Source organism: Sardina pilchardus, chromosome 10 (genome assembly GCF_963854185.1).
Source record: "Sardina pilchardus chromosome 10, fSarPil1.1, whole genome shotgun sequence".
Lineage (NCBI taxonomy): Eukaryota > Metazoa > Chordata > Actinopteri > Clupeiformes > Clupeidae > Sardina > Sardina pilchardus.
In genome coordinates, this window is record NC_085003.1 from 12,948,901 (window position 1) to 12,969,496 (window position 20,596).

Here is a 20,596-nt window from a genome sequence, read left to right on the forward strand (position 1 = left end):
AAATAACGAGACAACACATACAACCTCTCTCTCACACACTCTTTTTACTGTATAAAGGCTATGCTATTAGCCTGTGCACATGAATAAAGGGCTTGCCTATCAAGGTGGTGGAGACAGGGTTCAGGGAATTGGCCACCCTGACAGGCTAGACTAATAGCCTAGTAATAATAGCCTAGTAATACTAGGCATATTAGGCTAATAACCTAATAATAATAATAATAATTTGTTGTTTTTGTTGTTGTTGTTGTTGTTGTTGTTGTTGTTATTGTTATAAATAAGAACAAAAATAGCCTAACAGCAATAATAATAATGTAACAATATTATAGGCCAACAACAATGAAGAAGAACAAAATCGAGCCACCAAATAAGTCATTAAAGATAACACAATGTAGCCTATTGCTGTGTTGTTATTTTGTCGCATTTTGTCGAGGTGGTGAACAACAACTCGTGTGTGATCAAAGCGACAACATAACCCTGTCAACTTGTTGCGTTGTAACTGAAGCTTTTTTATGTTTGGAAAATGAGGCAATGCAGACTGACGGCCAAGCTCCCGGACTGTCCTGAGGACGTGTGTGTGTGTGTGTGTGTGTGTGTGTGTGTGTGTGTGTGTGTGAGAGAGAGAGAGAGAGGGTGAGTGGGGGGGGGCTGTCAGTGATGGGGTAACTGTGCTCGTAACGTTCGTCAGGAGGGCTCACCGAATGAGGCAACAGTAGACCTAAGTTACTGACATATAGTCCAGCCTACACGAACACCTTACTAAATAGTTCACTTCAGACTGGTGGTCCATTGTCATCGAAAGACGAGCCATTTGTCGACTTGGGGTAAAGACAGACTGAGACCTACAAGCTTAGTTTCTCAATAAATATTGAGATAAAATAATTTCTTGGTACAGGGAAGAGTGTCGGTGATTTGATAATGGTGGTAAAATGTTCGTGATTTGGCCTGTAAAGTTGTTGAACAGACGTCTAGTTTCGGAAAATGTGATGTGCACTTGTGCCTATTTGTAGGCCTGCTAAAAATAGGGCCCTGCTAGCACCACATGCTTGCCTATGATTGACAATTGCAGTGCCTTGGTACTGGGACTGCAGCCTCCGGAGGACAACGCAAAAGCCTCGAACAGTGAGTTCTCCATAATATTTCATTCGGAAACAATCAATGTCAGTGCCTTTATGAGATAAGGCCTACGTCTGAAATGTAAACTACTTTTTGTCACCAAGAGCAGCCCAGTGTAACCTAAAGAAAACACTTAAGCCTTACAGCAACGCCTATTTATAACCTTCTCCAGGCGCAACAAGTTTTCCAAACGGAGCCATTAGTTACCAACAGAATTACTCTTCAGATAAGCAGTTGAATGTAGTAATGTGTACATTTATTATGAAATTATAGTGGTGTATTTAATTTTCTTTTTACAGCAACCACCTCCTTTTGACCAGTGGCTCGAAACCCCAGCAGAGAACCCCGTTGCTTTAACCAATTTGGGACCTAGTTAACACAGAAGAATACCCGGCCTCAGAGACTTTGGTGCTGCGTTTGGGATCTAAACGTTTGGTTGGTGTTACTGCTGCTGTATCTTTTCTTTGGTAATCGATTTTGTGAACTATGACATCTCGGAGGCCTATGACCCGCTCGTACTCCGGCAATGGGAGATCCAACAGTCTAAATGAGGAAGACTCTGCCCCCAGTAGCCGCGCAGAAAGCCGCAACTACCTCTCCAATGTCCGACCGGAAAACAGGTAGGGCCTCAGCTACTCTCAATTCTTCAAACTGACCAATTGCACACCACGTGACCTTTAGATGTCATTGTTCATTATGCACGTCTGTGGTTGATAACAAGTGCCATACTGTACGTTTACGATAAAAGTGTGAATCAAGTCTTACAAGTAGCTTAGAGTTTACATTTTGGCATGGCAACAAGAAAAAGCTTATTACAACTTTTACAAAATAATTTGTGCTCAAACAATGTACAACTTCCAGCTGATATTTGTTGTGATACTGTGACGCAGTGTTTTTGACAAAAAGGGATTTTGTGTACAGGTCTCACAGTATGTTGGATATTAAATCTCTGTTGATGGAGTGAGAATTTCAAATTTTGGATATTAGAGTATATATTAACCTAAAGAAAAATAAGATCAAAGATTCCATGCATCATGGTTGTTCACAAAAAACGTCACTTGAAATTATTATGTTTTCAAAATAATGCAATGCAATAAAACAAAAGCAAACACAAAAGACATGTTTCCTGCAAACAGAAAATATTTTGACATAACAAACAAAAACTGTTTCATACAAAGCTTGAATGACTGCCGCCACTATGGATGTGTTAGTGAAATCAAGTCACTGGTTTGTGTGATAAGCTGCCTCTTGATTTGCCTCTTCTCTGAATAGCTATTCACGTCACAGGTACTCTCAATACAGGCCATCAAGGTAACGTTAATGCATACTTCTACAATATCCCATCCCAGACTAATATATGATCCACTCCTCCTAACTATAAAACCTTGCGATTGACATATTTTCTAGTAATTGACAGCACAATTAAAAAAAAAACCACACAAACCTGCTCTTAACTTAACAGTTTACCTGCAATCTTGTGCCTATAGTCTCTATGTCTGTTTTTGCGTTCATACATTATTGTGATTGACTGCAATTTCTTGCTTCACCAAAGACTCGATGTCCAGTGGGAACAGTGAGTTATAGGAACATGTTTTTTCTGTCCTACACTGCCATAATAATTAACCATCCCAAGCTTTGTATTCCCCCCTGTGAGTCTCCTAGCACCAGCAACAATAATAATAATCATACTAAAAGAAAGACAGCTTTGATGTTTGACCTGACAGTGTTGTTGATTTTGTGGAGTTGATCAATTTGATGCCACACTGAGCAGAAAAGTCACAGGATCTTTTAAAAAATATACATGCCTGTATGCGTGTGTGTGCATGTGTGTATATGTCTCTGTGTTTGAGTGTGTATGAATGTGCATGTGTGTGTGTGTGTGTGTGTCTGTGTCTGTGTCTGTGTCTGTGTCTGTGTCTGTGTCTGTGTGTGTGTGTGTGTGTGTGTGTGTGTGTGTGCGTGCGTGCGCGTGTGTGTGTGTTTGTGCGTGCGCGTGTGTGTGTGTGTGTGTCCTGTATGTTTTTGTTTGTATGGCAAGAGTTGGGGTGGGAAGGGGGTGGGTGGGGGTAAGATTGGTGTTTGAATCTGCTGAAGGTCAACTCAAGGGACAACCGAGGGGTGTTTTCTCTCTCTCCCCCCTCTCTCTCCAGGAGTACATTTTGTACTGTGATGTCTCAGCTGACTGAGGAAACACAGCCATGTTTTGAGACGACCATAAAATCCAAAGCGGTGTCCGTGTCTTGCAACGTAAAATTCACCTGCGTAGTTTCAGGTACTTGGCGGGGGGAAACATAAACATTGTGTTTGTGATTGAATGTCTTTTGTAAAGGGTATAGAATATATGATGGCAAATGATTCCGCAACTTACAGGAAGAGCACATTGCTGAATACTCACATGGTATATAAGATCAGAGAGCATGTAGAACTTCTCTTAACAAGGATGATTGCTATCTAATTCTAGAGTAATGACTTGATAGTCTTTAAAGAAAGGTAAAGGAGTGACGAAACACAGATGGATGACGTGGTTGAGAAGTTGGAGCTCATGTAGGCAGACGGAAACATTCTCTTTTCTGTCAGCAAGCACTTAGTAAGGACTGGAATGTAGTCCCCGCAGGCTTTGTGATGAGCATGCATAAGTCAATGATGCAACAGGCTGAAACGTTCTTTGCTTTATCGACGTGATGCATGACTGAGATATGTGTTTGAGACATTCTGTGATAGATGACTATGACTTGCAAGTTAACTAAAGGGTTAAGGTTCAAATTTGGTAGCAGACAATGAAGAGATGATGGTGATAAGTAGAGGTGGTCATATTTCTGACTACATTTTTGTTCATTCACAACACTATTTTATTTATAATTTATGCTTTCATACAGAATGACCACAGTGAGTGTATGCCCAGAAAAACTTGGGGTTAAGTGCCTTGTTTAGGGGGCACAACAGTGAAAGCTCAGATTGAACTCACAACTTTCTAGTAGTCCATTGGTGGCTCAGATCCTTAACTGTTAGCACCCCACCAACCACTCAACCACCAACCAGTCTGTGTTGTGTACAGATCTTATAATATGAGCACACCGAATATATCAGTTTTAGATTTAGAGCCACCTGTGCTGCTGTTGAATTTCCCCTTGGGGATCAATAAAGTATCTATCTATCTATCTATCTATCTATCTGTTGGTTGTACGCTGGTTTCAGTAATGTAGATGTAAATGTAGTTGGCCCACCTTGTGTCTGGGTTACCAGATTCTGATGCCAAATTAATACATGTAACTGTAATTGGCCCACCTTGTCTCTTCAGGTAACCCAGCCCCAGAGCTCACCTGGTATAGGGATGATGTGGAACTTGACAGGTACTGCGGCCTTCCGAAATATGAAGTCTCCCGCAATGGAAAAACACATACGCTTCATATTTTTAAGTAAGTACCGAAATATCCTACTCATCAACACTAAATTCTTAAATCATCAAGTCTTCCTGTCACCTTAGTCAGCTTACATGAAATCAAACTTTCACCAAACATGAGTTGTTAAAATGCCTAGTACAGTTTATCAGGTAATCAACATTGTGTACATTGAACTGAACCCAGTGCAGTGCTACTGTCTTGCCTCAGTATTGAAGCCAGTGTTGCAGTTTGTTTTCTACCTTCTACATGAATCGCATCACAGACGGGTACCATTGCTAGTGACTCTGTCTCGCTTTCATATGGCTCAGATCAGGCATTGGGTTCCCACTCGGAGCCACATCTAAATGGGGTCAGCTTGTGTCCAGGAAATGAAATCACAGAGCAATACAGTAGGTAACCCCGCTCCCTGTGTCTGTCCTCTGTCTGCCTGCTTGTTTGCAGGTGCACGGTGGACGACGCAGCCATCTACCAGGCGTCGGCTCGCAACAGCAAAGGGATCGTGTCCTGCTCGGGCGTGCTGGAGGTGGGGGACATGAGCGAGTACAAGATCCACCAGCGCTTCTTCTCCAAGCTGAAGCAGAAGGCCGAGCTGAAGCGGAGGGAGATGGACGAGGGCCGCCGGCGCGAGAGGGAGAGCGCGCAGCAGGAGCAGCAGAACATCCTCACGCAGGACCGCATCATGAGGAAGCGCCGGACGCCCGACTCGCTCAACTCCTCCGACTCGGCCCAGGAAGCCGAGGAGACGGCCGAGGAAAGCACGGAGGACGTGCCGGCGGAAACGCCCGCTGAAGAGACCAACGGAGAAGCCATGGAGACCGCGGCGGCTTCAGACGTGGTGCAAGAGAATGGCAACCAGGGGGCCAATCACGTTAACGACTCGGTGGAGATTGTCACCACGAAGGCGCCCAATAAAGAGAAACTGGCGAAAAAGAAGATCAGGATTTCCAATGGCTTTGATGAGGGTGTGGTCGACAGTGGCCAATCAGAATCTGTCCTCGGAAATGAAAAGCATACAAATGAGGAGGACTTGAGCCTGGCGCAGTACCTGTCACAGTCAGTACAGTCCCAGGCTGCCGAGGGCAAACAAAGCTCCGTGCCGGCACAGACACCCATGGAGGTGGCAGCTCAGCACGAGAAAGAAAAACTAGCTCAACAATTGAAAGAAAAAGAAATTGAACAAGAGAATGAAAGAGAACGCGAGAAAGAGAGACAACGCGAGAATGACAGAGAATGTGAGAAAGAGAGACTACGCGAGAGTGAAAGAGAACGTGAGAGAGAGAGACAATGCACAAAGGAGAGAGAGCGTGAGAAAGAGAGACAACATGAACAGGAGAGAGAGAAAGAAAGAGAACGTTTAAAAAAAGATGAGGAAATGAAACAAAGAGAGAAAGAAAGAGAACAGGCCAAAGAGATGGAGATGGCCAAGCAGATTGTGGAAGCCAAGAAAACCGCTAGCAAAGCTGAACCCAAGCAATCAGCAAAGAAATCAAATTCGGACCCCCAACAGAAGTCTGCTCTAACCACTGTGTTGACTTCTTTGAAGGACATTTTCTTTGGGAGGGGCAAGAATAAGTTGGAAGAGGCCCCTGAGGAGACTTACAGTGCGAGTGAAACTAGCTGGGAGAGAGACTACCCCCCAGGACCCCCAGATCCATATCCTTACAATTCACCCACTGAACAAGCCACGCCAATGGAGGTCGACAAACAACCCATTAGCTCAAATGATCGAACAGTGGAGGACATCGCTGAGGGTCAAAGGAGTCCACAGTTGCCAAAAAGCTTGAGAATGCACAACGGCTATGGAGTAGCAAAGACCGAGCCTCCACCTCCAAGTCTGCTTCCACCTCAGCCTGCACCTCCAAGTCTGCTTCCACCTCAGCCTGCTCCTCCAAGTATACCTACACCACAGCCTCCACCTCCAAGTATACCTACACCACAGCCTCCACCTCCAAGTCTGCTTCCACCTCAGCCTCCTCCTCCAAGTATACCTACACCTCAGCCTGCACCTCCAAGTATACCTACACCACAGCCTCCACCTCCAAGTTTGCTTCCACCTCAGCCTCCTCCTCGAAGTAAACCTACACCTCAGCCTGCACCTCCAAGTCTGCTTCCACCTCAGCCTCCTCCTCCAAGTATACCTACACCACAGCCTGCACCTCCAAGTATACAGTCGGCACCTCCAAGTCTGCCTACACCTCAGCCTGCACCTCCAAGTATACCTACTCCACAGCCTGCACCTCCAAGTATACCTACACCTCAGCCTGCACCTCCAAGTATACCTACACCTCAGCCTGCACCTCCAAGTATACCTACTCCACAGCCTGCACCTCCAAGTATACCTACCCCACAGCCTGCACCTCCAAGTATCCCTACACCACAGCCTGCTCCTCCAAATCTGCTTCCACCTCAGCCTGCACCATCAAGTATACCTACACCTCAGCTTGCTCCTCCAAGTATACCTACACCACAGGTGAGTAGGCCTTGGCTTCTTTGCTTTTGTCCAGCAGCTTCTCTGAGAGAGAGAAAGAGAAACCAATTATTGATTTATTGAAAACAATTGAAATACCAGTTGAACAATCAGTCCATTAACTATTGCCTCCATTGCACAGTGCACACCACTTCTACCTGAACAAGGATATTATGTCAACGTCTCAGCCTTCATTTTTTTTATTTATTGGAGTTGAGAATGGCCAGCTTGGTCTGCATAGAAATTGGCCATAATAATGACGATAATAAGTTACATTTGTATAGTGCTTTTCTCAAACTCAAGGTTGCTTTACAAAAGTCAAAACAAAACAAAACAAGAGGGGAGGGGCAAAGGGTAGCCTGACATGGTCCTCCGTAAGCTTCCGCTCAATTTTCATTTCCCTTCACCATTACGTCTGGATCTGATCCCATTGAACTCGATTTCTCAGGGATGCATTCCACCGGACCAATCAGCGAACGGGGGGGATGGGGGGAGGCGGGTGTTAACGATGACGTCAAGCATATGCGCGTTCACATCAGTTGTATTACAATTAGGGCAAATTGGTAACAGCAAAGGCTGCACAATTCGGGGGGAAATATCTAATTGTGGGTTTTTTTTCCTGACAGATAACACGATTACAATTTGATTTCTGATATCTTTTTTGAAAGTCAATTTTTCAAATTTCGTCAGCCCACTTCCGATTGGTGACCATACCTAGTGCATGAGAAGCACCGCACTCCTGTTCGGTGAGCTTTACTGTCTGTACTAAGGAGGATGACGCAAACATGATTGTGTTCAGATTACCTACTGGGACAGAGTTGCAAGCTGAACAATAATTACATTAGTTCAAATGGCGTTAAATCTAATTTAAAAATCTAATTTAAAAATGAATTAATTGTGCAGCCCTAGTAGAATCTCTTTATCTGATCCAGTAAGCAGATTATTTTTCACAGTTGTACAGTATACCAACCTCCACGTAAGGTCACCTGAACATTTGGGCAATGGAGACTACAACCCCTTGTAGGCCCTTTACTTGGCTGTCTTTTCAGCTGTGAGTGACGTGTAACTTTAGCACAAATAAAATAAAGCACCATCTTCCCATGCACCAGTATGGAAACCCGAGAGAGAGAGAGAGAGAGAGAGAGAGAGAAACAGACAGACAGACAGATAGAGACACACAGAGAGAGAGAGAGAGAGAGAGAGAGAGAGAGAGAGAGAGAGAGCCCTGCTGTGTAGCCAGTGATGTTTATAAATAGATGGTACATTTCTGTGACAAGACTTCAGTTTGATGGCACCAGGGCCAGGCCAAGACGACACCATTATTATGTCTGCTAAACACACTCTGTATCTTAGGCTAGTCCAGGGCACGGGGCAAATAAGCTTGACCAGTTCAGATCTGACTGAGCAATCGTATGTGTGTGTATCTGTGTGTTTATATGTTATTCGTAATGGATGCATAAAGCCCACAGAAAGATAATGATATCTTGTAGTCTAGATTCAGACATAGTTTAGATTTGACGGGGGAATACAGTAACAAATCGATTGGAAATACTACCTAATATTACTACCTATTCTAATATTCTGATGTTTTCTTATCTAATCATAACTGGAAAGCAATATGAAAAATATGAGAAATGTGTTTGGCAAGCTCCACAAGGCTGGTTGATATTGTTCTCATAGGGTTTTGAATGAACTTGCTGGCCCTTTAAGAGACCTCTTAGCCAACGGAGGGGGAGCGTGAGTCAGTCTGGCTGCATTTCATTTTCATATCTCGACTGGTGAGGGCATGTGTTTCAGTGCGTCACTCCAATGCTCCAGCACCTCACCACACAATACAGTGGGGGAGGACCAGGCTACCTGCCCACATCCGTGCGCTCACTCCCATACCCACAGCCACAGGCAGACACGCAATCATCCACCAATTGTCCTCTCGGGTTCCACATTGTGTTAGGAGAGGACACCATTGCCAATGGAGATTAGCGGAACCATGTACTGTCGTAAAAACATGTATAGACATGCCTCTGGACTGAGGTGTAACAGGCGACAAGGGATTTGCGATGGTCACAAATAGGTCTATTTTGATCCGTATTTCTCGGGTCAAGGAGTTTGCGCTGATAATGTGTGGTGGTCAGTAGATTGCAGAAACTCTGGGAGACCAGTCTGTGCATGGCTGTGAAACTAATTTACATTGTCCAGATTCCTAGCTACTCCCCGTGTCTTAAAATAAACCCGTTCCTCATCAGCTTGGATGGCAGCCTTGCCATACAAAGAGGCATTGAGAGGGCTCTGTGCGTCCTCTATCTAAGACGCTCTTCAGTCTGTCACTTGTTGGCCTGAGCGCTACCTCTCACATGGAGTGTCGGGTGTGGGAACTCTGATTGGGGCTGTCCTGATATATAGTCTGAGAGCGGCAAGTCAGCTGAAATGTCCATCGTCAATGTATAGATGCAAAGTATCTCATGTCTCATGTACCAGAGTATGCTGTTTTGTTATATAACCTGATCATGTCATAAGTAGAGTTTGAAGGCATTAAACACATTGAGAAATATTAAGTCAATTTTACGCAAGTGCAAGACAAGCACAAGATTTGCTCAAAAAAGATCTTTGAGAAGGTCCTGTATCTAAATGCATACTACCTATTGTTCTGAATTTCCATATTTTCTTATTTAATCATTTTGTAATTCATCTTAAATCAAATGAATCCTAGTCTTAGTTAAGTTCTAAATGTCCTTAGTATATACAGACTCACCCTGTCAGAATTCAAGGCGTGGCATACTGCCCACATAGCTTCTGCCCACATAAGTTCTGCCCACACACAACCCAACCCAGGATGCTACACCAAACCTACAGTATGAATGATGTGAAGCTATGTGAATGAATGGGAAACCACCTACTGAGAGTGAGATCGCCTAGCATCAGTTGTCTCCAGTCTAATCTTTAGTTTTATAACTACCATTGCAGGGTGAATTTCCTGTCACGTTTTGTCCTGTCATCTCTTTGCTCAGGCAGGGTTGCTTTTTATAGAAAAGAGGAAGTTCTCCATATTGCCATGTTTTGTGCTGATCCTGAAACCCCATACTTAAACAAACAACATTTTTTTTTAGATTTAACTCACACATGTGACATCGTTCAGCTTTGCTCACACCTGATAGGGGAGGTTGTAAAGTATTGACAGGTTGTAAATATTAACTTGTTTTGGCATAGGACAGGCCAGTATTCCTGAAATTGTACGTTCATGTTTCTATGATAAACTCATGAATACAAATAAAGTTAAAAAAAACACAGAATGTTAGCCAATTGAATTGCCTAGACACAATTTTAATGCTAAATGTTTCATATGAGTTCATCAGTGTAAGTAATGCTGGGCAAGACCGCTTATAAAACACTCTGGAGGACTGGTGGTCAGGTCAGCTTTCGCTGAGCTAAAAACTACTACAAAGGTGAAGGGTTTACAGTCTCCACACTGATGCATTACAGATCATAAAGATATGATACAGTCAATCTTCCTCTGCTCATGGGCTGCAGATCTGTTGCTGTGGTCTAGGATTATTAATTACTCTGATAACCTTGAGGCAGCTACAGTGTTTAATGTGACCCAGGTGGTTATAGAGCCCTGACTTTCTGCTTTTCTTGGAGTATAAAATGATGCAATATCATGACACACCATCTGTTCAATCAGTGATTCTTTATTATGATCCACAACACAACGCCGTCATATTTATAGTCGGCAAAGGTATTCTTGGTGTTCGAAGCAGCACTGATGTGTTTACATTCTGTTCTGAACATTGTTACATGCTTATTTGTATCCCCCCCCCCCCAGGCTAAAGATGTCCAGACGGTGCAATCAGGCAGGTATGAGAGCCCTGTCCAGGAGAGGAATGCCACTGCTGTCCTGGTGCATGGTACAGAAGATCGGGCATTTTTCACAGAATCTGTCACTGGAGACAGCGGAGATATGCTCGGTTTACAGGGCCTCTCCCAGCGCTCTGGACATACCCCAGCGCCCTCCACGACAGATCAGGTGGCAGTAAACCTGGAGAGCACAGGGAGTCATGGGATCATGTCAGATCTTCCCATTGCAACAGAACAGCAGAAAGAGGTGGGAATGCGTGTGGATGAAGCTGTGGTGGAATGTGAGCTCCCAGTCCAACAGGCAGACACAACCTTGCCTGTAGGACAGGGACCTGAGCCAAGTGAGTCAGAGGAGTTACATGTCAACACCGCCATAACAGGAAGTGTTTCAGAAACCTGTACAACTGCAAAAGAGGAGGAATCTACTGCAGTTGAGGAGAAAGTAGAGGAAGGTGAAGAAGAAAAGGTAACAGAAGGAAGTGAGCCAGAGAAAATATTACAAGTGGAGATGATATTACAAGAAAAGCTCTCTGATTCTAAGGCCGATCTGCTGGAGGTCTCCAGTGTAGCTCGTCCGTTGGGTGAGGCAGTAGGACATCCAGAGGAGATGGTGACAGCGGCAAGTGTAGCGCTTAGCAAGGATGTAAGTGGAGCTGCTGAGGGCCAGAAGTTGGTGAGTTCTGCAGCTGAGAGCAAGGTGGAAGTGGAGGAAATGGAGACACAAGTGTGCTCTGAGGAGGCCACGGAGGGGCCAGACTATCAGGTGACTACGCCCAACATAATTCCTCCGGCTTCAGAGCTGCAAGCTGAAGAAGATAGAAAGGTGCTCAGTGTATCAGAGAAGGACACTGCCAAAATCAGTGAGGAAACAGAAAGTGCAGAGAATGTTGAAACTGAAGTGAAAGTCCCAGATGTTGTTCCTTGTTCACCACTGACTACCGTCCCTGTAATAACGATCAGTGCCAATGAGGAAACACATGACCAACAACCTGTAAATATGCCGTCAATCAATATCCTGATAACCGAACCTGAGGAGCCAAAGCCAGTTATTGTGGCAATGCATCATTTGGCTGGATTGCAGGGTGATGCAATTCAGTTATCAGACCCGATGATAGTTGAGCCAAGTGCAACGGTTGTTTCCACGCCTGTAAAGGTTCCACCCACGCCAGACCGTTCAGGAAATGCAGGCGTCCTGCCTCCCTCCCAAAAGGAAGTTGTGCAACCTTATGAGGGTGAAAAGATGAGTTTGGAAAAAGAGACGGAGCGTGCTGAGACAAGCAGTAAATTAGACTCATCCTCCATTCCCATCATCTCTCCGGCAAAAACAAATAGTGTCACGCCAAGTTCACATGAAGCGCGACACAATACTGTCAGTGTTGCTTCAACCACTGCCCCACAAGAAACGCCTTCTAAAAAGCCAGCATTGGTGCCACCACCCATTGCAATTACATGTGCTGATAATGGCCCTGAAATGATCAAAGTTAATAATGATAAGCAAGGGAGGGAGATGGAGTCTTTGGCTGCCATTCTGTGGGGAGTAAAGAATAACATTGACCAGGACAACCATGTGGCAGTGCCAGAGAAGGTCTCCAATGCCAAAGACCAGACCCTGACTGTAAGCATGCCTGCACCGCCACTGAGCGCCCCAAAGCCTGCAGAGGCTGAGCCCATAGTCCCTGTACCCACCGTTCAGGCCAAAACACCACAAATCAGCATCTCTGACACAGATAAGATGGACGTGCCCAAAGAGCCCGATGTCGGTGTGGACAGGCTTAAGAAAGACAAACAAGCTGTGGAGAAGCTTGGTGTGACCGCCCAGTTGCCTCCCATGATGAGCCCCTCGAGCCTGCGGCGCTTGATGGCGAAGGGTCTCTTCGGGACAGACAGCCCTACGGTGACATCGATACCAGCCATCACGGTGGATGCGGAGGGGCGAGGCGAGGAGAACAGTGGAGGAAGCACGCCCTCGTCCGTCCTGAGCTGCGAGAGCAGCCCCAAGATGCGGCGGAAAGACAGCCCGTCGCCCATCCCGGCAGCCACCCCTGAGGAGCTGGCCTTGGGAGCCAGACGCAAGATCTTCCTCTCCAAAATCAAAGGGGAGGAGGCGGACAGTGCTGTGTCACCTGACGCCCAGGGAAAGAGAGAGGCCCCCTACATGTCGCCCAGTCAGGCTAGGAGAGCGGCGTTCCTCCAGGCCCACCCTGGACAACAGACCCCGCCAATGGAGAGGCGGTCGCCCTTACTGAGTCGCAGAAAGGCCACTCTGGAGGTCCCCAAAGTACAGGAGACTCCAGAAGAACCAGAACCAGTCAAGACTGAAGCCAAACCTGCAGAGAAGCTGGATCCCTTCAAAGGTATGAAATGTAACAATACATCTACGGCTCCGTCCCAATACCTTCCCTTCCCCTAGATTTTTGCGCATTCTTGTATAGGGGTAAGGTGAACTTTAATGTTAGAAAATACATTACCATACAAAGCTATCTGACGATGTTCATTATACTGTGTCTCCCGAGTGAGAGAGAGAGAGAGAGAGAGAGAGAGAGAGAGAGTCTGCCCATCAAATAACCATTTGATCTGGGTAGTTTCGTCAATATTCAGGATGTGTGTTCCAGTGTTCACATGAACACAAATATCCCAGGCTTATCCAGAGTTCAATCAGACGTAGACAAACCAACAGAGCCCACACAACAGGCAGCACAACCGGCATTTTCGTGAATGAAAATAGTAGTAGGCCAGCAAACGCGTTGATGCTGCGTGTGACATAGGTGAGCAGATTCGATACATTCACTTCACTAATTTGCATATAGTGATGTCCCATTTCATAGGGAAAGATCTTCACCCCCACTTCCCTCGTCGAGGGAACTCTACTGTCGAGGGCACTCAAAACCAAGTGGAATTTATAAGGGGGGAGAAATGGAACGGGGCCTAAATTCAACACCCGTTCCCTTCAGTATACCACCTAAAGTCTTATTTACATTATTTTACCAGTATTAATTTGTCACACACTCATCTCCAATATGACTTGTAGTTCAAGTAAGGTGTCCATTTTATGTTCATGCTATGCTCCTAAAGAATTTAGCCTGTGACCTGTTGTTGTTAGCACCTTGCTACGAACACAGGCATGTATGCTGCCTCCGCTATATCTAATTATGAAAGCTATCTGGAGCACCTGAGGCACCCGCTAAACAGTTTGTCCTCAAGACAACCAGACAGCAGTTAGACAGCTGTTAGACAGCATTCTGAAAAGTGCGGAATTATAACCACTGCCCCTGTGTGTATGCCTACAGTATCCAAGATAACGTATTCACAGATTCTATTTTTGTCTTAATATGCTAAAGAAGTTGATTCTGCAGGGTCTAGTTTGCTCTTACATCTCATACATTGTGTTAAGTCAACGTTATCCTTAAGAGCCCCTGCTGATGTTCACGAGACACTGAGGCAGCAGGTGCCTGCGCTGTCACTGTAGCTGCAGCCGCGGGAGGAACGATTGAGAAGCTAGACAGAGTGGAAGTGGTAACGTTAGAAAGTATACAGTATATCTTTACCTTGTTGCTCGTGACGGGGTACACCCTGCAGACGTTCCCCACTGTGGCCCAACCCAACCTCACCCCCCCCCCCCCCCTCTCTCTCTCTCTCAATGTCTCCTACCAGCTCCTCAGGTTATTCGCAAGATCAGGGGAGAGCCCTTCTCAGATGCCACTGGACACTTGAAGCTGTGGTGCCAGTTCTTCAACGTCCTCAGCGACTCCACCATCACATGGTACCGGGAGGAGGTGGAACTGCTGGAGGTGAAAAGAAGGTAAATCCCCACACGGCCTTGCAGGTCCTAACCCCCTGGCACGTGTCGGCAAGCCAAGCCAGTGACACACACGCCCCAACCCACTCCACCCCCCTACCCCTCAGAGTGGATTTAGCAACCACATGCTCTCCACCTCTGAAACAAACTGTCATTTGTCCTCTAAGTAAAAAAGGCAATGCCTCCAGCCGTGTAAGTTGACTGGTCGAGGCATTAACGCGAGGAGTGAGTGCCCAACTAAGCAGACACTATGTATGAAAATGTAAAATGTGGTGAAGATCAACAGGATATAATTATAACGTTTGGAATATCCCCGAGCCATGTTGCTGTCTCATTCTTGCCCGAGAGAGTTATCCGGGCCTTGTGACCATGGGCCCTGCAGCTGTGACTCAATGAGGTGACACTGACCAGACAGGGAGAGAGAGAGTGTAAGCTGATGCCCACCGATTTCGCCATCCCCGGAGAACGTTAAAGTCTAATTCTGTGTCTCCGGCCGCTGCGTCAGAGAAGTGACTCGTATCGCGCTGGCACGGTCGGGAGTCGAAGAGGGGGAGAAGGAGGGAGAGGCTGAGGGAAAGAGAGTGAAAAGGAAAGAAAAAGATAGAGAAAAGGAATAATGCATTGCTGCACCAATGTGAGTTTGACACTTTTGTCACAGAAACGTTTTCCTTCTCTTACTCACACGTACACGATGTAGGGATGTATGTACACATGCCCCATACCATTGCTGTGTTATTAACTCATGTACTGTAACTTTGCTATATTGCAGCTCCCTCTTATGGTTAGTTGCTGCCATGTTTTTTCCCCTTCCCTAGTGCTGGAGATGAGAGCCAGGTGGCTTTGGCTATCGTTCAGGCATCCAACAGAGACTGCGGGGTGTTTGCTTGCACCATCAAGAACGAGTTCGGCACAGACACCACCGACTTTCTGCTCAGCACTGACAGTAAATTAGATTCAAATGATTTTTTGTTGCAGTCACATTGTCCCATTTTGCTACACAAAGTGTTTTGTTTGTTTGTGAAATCCTGGTGTTTAAAGGTATCCAATGCCGTTTCGGGTTTCTTTTTTTTTTGCTACTGGCTCCTTACCCCTGGACACAGTACATGTGGATTTGTTTACAAACCGGCAAAGATAGTTTCCGAAGAGCCATGTTGACTGACAAGGTAATGTTATAGGATTTCATACCAATAATAGGCTATTGCACAATTGCCCTAAACCAATTCGGCATTCTTCGGGTCGTCGGAGAGCAAGCTGAGAGGTTGGTTCTCTGTGGACGGTTAAGCTAGTTAGTTTACCATCAAACTGACTTTGAAGCTGTTACATAAAGATTTAAAACCTGCATAGGATGCCTTTAAATTCAGAATTCATTCCCATAGTGCATGACTTGCCCTGAAAAGATCATTCAAGTGCTCCCATGTAGCATGTGCTCCATATATTTGTATTTTTGCTGACATCATCTTTTGCTTGCCACTGCTTAATCTCTCTATTATTTTCCATTGTATAGTTCTGGCAGAGTTTCTCTTGCGGGATGAATTAGAAGGTAAGGAAGGGTCTACGGTGGTTACGTAATGTAGTCTGAGATCTTGCTAAGACAGACTTCTAACATCTGCTGTGTCCTCTACCTCTGCAGTTGGGGAGGAGATCGAGATGACCCCGCTGCTCTTCACCAAAGGCCTGGCAGATCCCGGTTGCTGGGGAGACAAGTTCTTTGGCCGTATCATGACTGAGGAGATGCACCTTGGAGAGGGCTTCACCCACAAAGCCTGTCGGGTCAAGGTGATCTATGGAATGGACCCCATATTCGAGTCAGGAAGCACCTGCATCACGAAGGTGCGCAACTTCATCGCGTACGGGACCAAAGAAGAGAGCCAACTCATTGAGAGGAACCTGGAGACTACTAAGCAGGTGTGTGTGTTACTCTTTGTCATTGTTGCTTGTATTGTCTGCATGATGTCATTCTTTTACCCTGAGATATCGACTTCAAACTCCTTTTGATGCCGCACTGGCTCACAATAAAAAGAATGAAGTCTCTGACATTGCCGATGCCGGCTGTTTCACTGTGTAACGTTGTTGTCGTAGGTAGGACCATGACCCATATTTTATTTGGGGTATCCCCTTTGCGCTAAATAGGTACCCAGTGCATGGAAAATTGACCAAAAGGGGAATTCTTATATCATATTACTTCAAGTGCACTGGCACGTTTCTTAAAGCCTTACAACTAACACTTGCCGATTTGTTTTTCTTGGAGATAACAAGTAAGACTTCAGATTTATTGTCCTTACGGGACTCATTACAACAATCATCTTACTGTGGTATCTCTTTCCATGACCGTCATACTATTTATTATGTATGTGTACTGTGATATGGACCTGTGTCTGCAATAAAGCTTTATATATATATATACTTATACAACGTTGGCAGGGATGTAGTGGAGACAAAACGAAAGTAAACGCAGTTTATCCGCCTGTCCACAACTTTTAACATTCAAAGATTACACTGTATTATCCACATTCACAATATGTGTACACTCATCAACACTCTAGGAACCATTTAGTGTCATTGGTATTGTTATAAACATTACTCCGAAAGCTCCACCATCATCAAACATGTTCTGAATGCCTTTTTAAAGATCCGATAACGCATTCCACCTCACCGTGATCACAGAATTCATAGTTTACCTACCTCTTATTTTACCACTACACTCCCAAACGTTGGCCATGGTCAGATTGTATTTTTCATGTTTATTCAACCACTGTATGCTCAGAGCTGATATGATTTCATATTATCTCAGCAAACAAGATATTTTTTTTGTCCTTTGCAGTTGTGCAGAATGCAGAGCATTATCCGAGAATATTGCAAAATCTTTGCTGCCGAGGCAAGGGTGATTGAAAACTTTGGCCCCGCACTAGAGTGAGTAACATGGTCAATATTTCCTGAACACTTTTATTGGGTTGATTGCCACATACTTCCCAGAAGGAACGAGTGCTTGGCTTATCCTCATGGACTCTTAAATTATGACTCAGTTTGAGAGTCTCTGCCTTGAATTAGAGTGAATGTTTAAAAATGTCCGTTGCTGGAGCAAATAGACAATGTGTTGTTATTAGATGCTCCCCATTTGTCTGTTGATATGAATCTCTTTCCACACACAGAGTGAATCCTGTGCATCTGATGTACCGGCCAGCCAACACTGTGCCCTACACCACTGTGGAGGCCGAACTGAAGGGGACGTACCTTAGGTACTGCTTCATGGACACGTCCGGCCGCCTGGTCACCAGAACCACCTCGGAAGTTGAGCAGAAGTGCAACGCATTCCAGCACTGGATTCACCAGTGGACAAACGGCAACCTACTGGTTACCCAAATTGAAGGTAAATGTCCTGTTCCAGAGCTTGTTTGGAAGTTTGATACATTAAATGCATATGGATATGCCACTTTAGGCCTAATCAATGACTATTTTGGGTTTGTTTCTGTTTTCATTCATCAGGAGTTGACATGAAAGTCACCAACATACGAATTGCCACCAAGACTAAAGGGTTAGTATCACTGATGAATTTCAACAGTGAGTTGATTTGGGACAGGGAGAGAGCACTGGAGCCAACCATGTAGTCAGAACACAGGAATCCAAATGAATTAATACCAAAGAGAGTATAAATCCTTTTGAAATTGCGATTCAATGCTAACTTAGTGTTCCGTGTCTGTGTTCCAGCTATCAAGGTCTCACAGAGGAATCCTCTCCGAAGGTGCTCGAGCAGTTCCTCACACAGCACCAGTGCAACTATTACTGTGGACTCATGGGTCTGCGGCCCCTCAAGCCCCTGGACCTGCTCCAGCAGCCCAGCAAGATCAAGGGCTCCAGGAGCCCCCTGCTGAACCGCAAGGCAGGCTCGTCCAGCCCACAGCTGCAGAGAAAAGGGACAGGCAGTCCCCAGCCTGTCAGAAGGATAACGGGCAGCCCGAAGGTGGTCAGGAAGGCTGGGGAGGCGGGCGATGGCTCGACCACCAAGCACAAGGCTGTGGAAATCCCCAAAGTGGTCAGAATGAGGTAGAGGTGTAACAGAGGCCGGTGAGGGGAAACGCCGCTAAGGCAAAAACATTGCTTAGACTTAAAATGATTACCTAGTCCTGTTTTAACATCAGACGTCTAAATAGAGATTGGTGCAAGCCAGATGCTGGCGTTGGCACACAACTGTGGCCTTGACTTAAAATATGATGGACACTCTGTGTGGCTTTCCATCTTGAAGAGACAAGTAAATAAGAGATGACTGTTATAGAGAGTGAGAGGAGGTTCAACAACCGTTGCGACCCCTTATACAAGTTCTACTGTGAATTGCTATGCAGACCATCGATTGCCATCCAGCGAAGTGTGCCCCCACCCACCCCCATCCCCACCCTCCTCTCTGTGAAGCACTCAGAGGCTGTTCACAGGGACAGAGCGCAAGGCTCTGAACACACTCTCCCGAGATGTCAAAATGTAGCAGTACAGCGCAGATGGCAATGGATGGGCGAAATATACATATATAAATATATTTTTTCAGAAACATCTTTTTTTTTTTCATTTTGACTTGCAGTATGCCTGAGCTTAAAAAAAAATAGTGAGGTACGATCACAACCTGCACAGGGGAGGGCTTTTGCACATCTGTGATAATGAGAGAGGTGGTACATTACTGTGCTTGTGTGGCGGCCTGTCAGTCATTATCTGGGAAGTTGCTGTTTTGTTTTTGTTTTCTGTTTTTTTTTTCTGCTGCTCAGGCTGTAGTTTATTCCGTTACTGACTGTACAGAGAGACAGGAGACAGGTTTGATCTCCTGTGCATTACAGGAAGGGCAATGTGATCTCTTGAGGTTGATGTCTGGTGCCTTGAAACCAAAGTGCATAAGATTCTTAAAAATGGCACATATTTCTTCTTTGTGTTACTCAGTATTGATATAAATGTTACAATGTTGTTTTTCCTCTTTCAATTGTGTCATTAGGCAGCCTGATGCTGCCTTATCATGGTGACTCAGTGAAGAGTGTGGTAGGAAAACTGCTTGTAGTCATATGATTGAACAAAAGCTGTTGTGAATATCTTGGTGAACCTTGGAACTAACTTTTGACTGTCCCACACCCATAGCAGAGCCGTGGAATGATCACATACAGTTTCATCTGTTGTTTTGTCTAAAAGGCAGGTTTAAAAGGTTTTTGTTTTTTTATACACACACACACACACACACACACACACACATATATATATATATATAAATTGAGTTAGCCAGGGTCAGCTCACAACACAATGCACAATACATCAAATAAATAAGAGCGTATATCTGATACATATGGAGTATGTATACAGCATATACTGTACTATATCTGAATAAAGGCACTGATTGTTACATTTGGTACCTTTTCACTTGTGAATATACTGCACATGTATATTCAAAACAGGTGTCAAGTGTTTCAGCATTCAAATCCTTTGCGAACTCCCATCCCACAAACACTTTTGTTTGCTCAGACATCACTATTATCCATACATTTGTGTTTCCAATGAGCCATTGTGAATAATATCATTATGAATGACACAGCTTAAAAAACTAGATGGGTTTCTGTAGAAGATTGATTCAAAAGAGATGATACATTGCCTGGTGTGTCACATAACCGTTCCGCAGTGATCATTTGATAATACAGAATGTATGTGTCTCAGTCTGTGTGTGTGTGTGTGCGTGTGTGTCTGTGTGTGTGTGTGTGCGTGCATGCGAGAGAGAGAGAGAGAGAGAGCATGAATTTGAGTGTTTCTAAGTGTGTGTGTTTGTGTGTGTCTTATCTGTATGCATGTGTGTTTGTGAGAGACAGAAAGAGAGAGGAAGGTAGAAAGAAAAAGAAAGAATAAAAGAAAGAGTTCTTTGTGATCCTGTGCGATAGGTAAGTGTGTTTGGTGCTGTTGTGTCAATTGTTTTTATAAAATAAAAATGTACAGTACAAATAAAGAGAGTCC

The 20,596-nt window shown here is 44.9% G+C and overlaps 1 protein-coding gene across 3 annotated transcripts; it reads left to right on the forward strand.

The window, feature by feature from the left end:
• The first annotated feature begins 799 nt into the window (after window positions 1-799).
• alpk3a (alpha-kinase 3a) lies at window positions 800-20,588 on the forward strand. 3 transcript variants are annotated; one of them, XM_062546613.1, is made up of 15 exons: window positions 800-1,119; window positions 1,413-1,733; window positions 2,386-2,424; window positions 3,264-3,385; window positions 4,412-4,529; window positions 4,956-6,984; window positions 10,802-13,187; window positions 14,485-14,632; window positions 15,445-15,572; window positions 16,134-16,169; window positions 16,260-16,534; window positions 17,451-17,539; window positions 17,779-17,996; window positions 18,113-18,161; window positions 18,335-20,588. In XM_062546613.1, the coding sequence occupies exons 2-15, from the start codon at window positions 1,600-1,602 to the stop codon at window positions 18,672-18,674; spliced, it is 6,111 nt and encodes a 2,036-aa protein (XP_062402597.1). In that variant the 5' UTR covers window positions 800-1,119; window positions 1,413-1,599; the 3' UTR covers window positions 18,675-20,588. The 3 variants fall into 3 exon arrangements, with proteins under 3 accessions (XP_062402597.1, XP_062402598.1, XP_062402599.1); XM_062546614.1 differs by having other exon boundaries at window positions 2,401-2,424; XM_062546615.1 differs by lacking the exon at window positions 2,386-2,424.
• The last annotated feature ends 8 nt before the right edge of the window (window positions 20,589-20,596 follow it).

What these genes read in the sequence shown, in the direction of transcription:
- alpk3a (XM_062546613.1), top strand. Translation starts at nt 1,600, where the DNA reads ATGACATCTCGGAGGCCTATGACCCGCTCGTACTCCGGCAATGGGAGA. An exon ending in CATACGCTTCATATTTTTAA is followed by an intron (nt 4,530 to 4,955) that starts GTAAGTACCGAA and finishes GCTTGTTTGCAG; the next exon opens with GTGCACGGTGGACGACGCAG. An exon ending in CTTGCGGGATGAATTAGAAG is followed by an intron (nt 16,170 to 16,259) that starts GTAAGGAAGGGT and finishes CTACCTCTGCAG; the next exon opens with TTGGGGAGGAGATCGAGATG.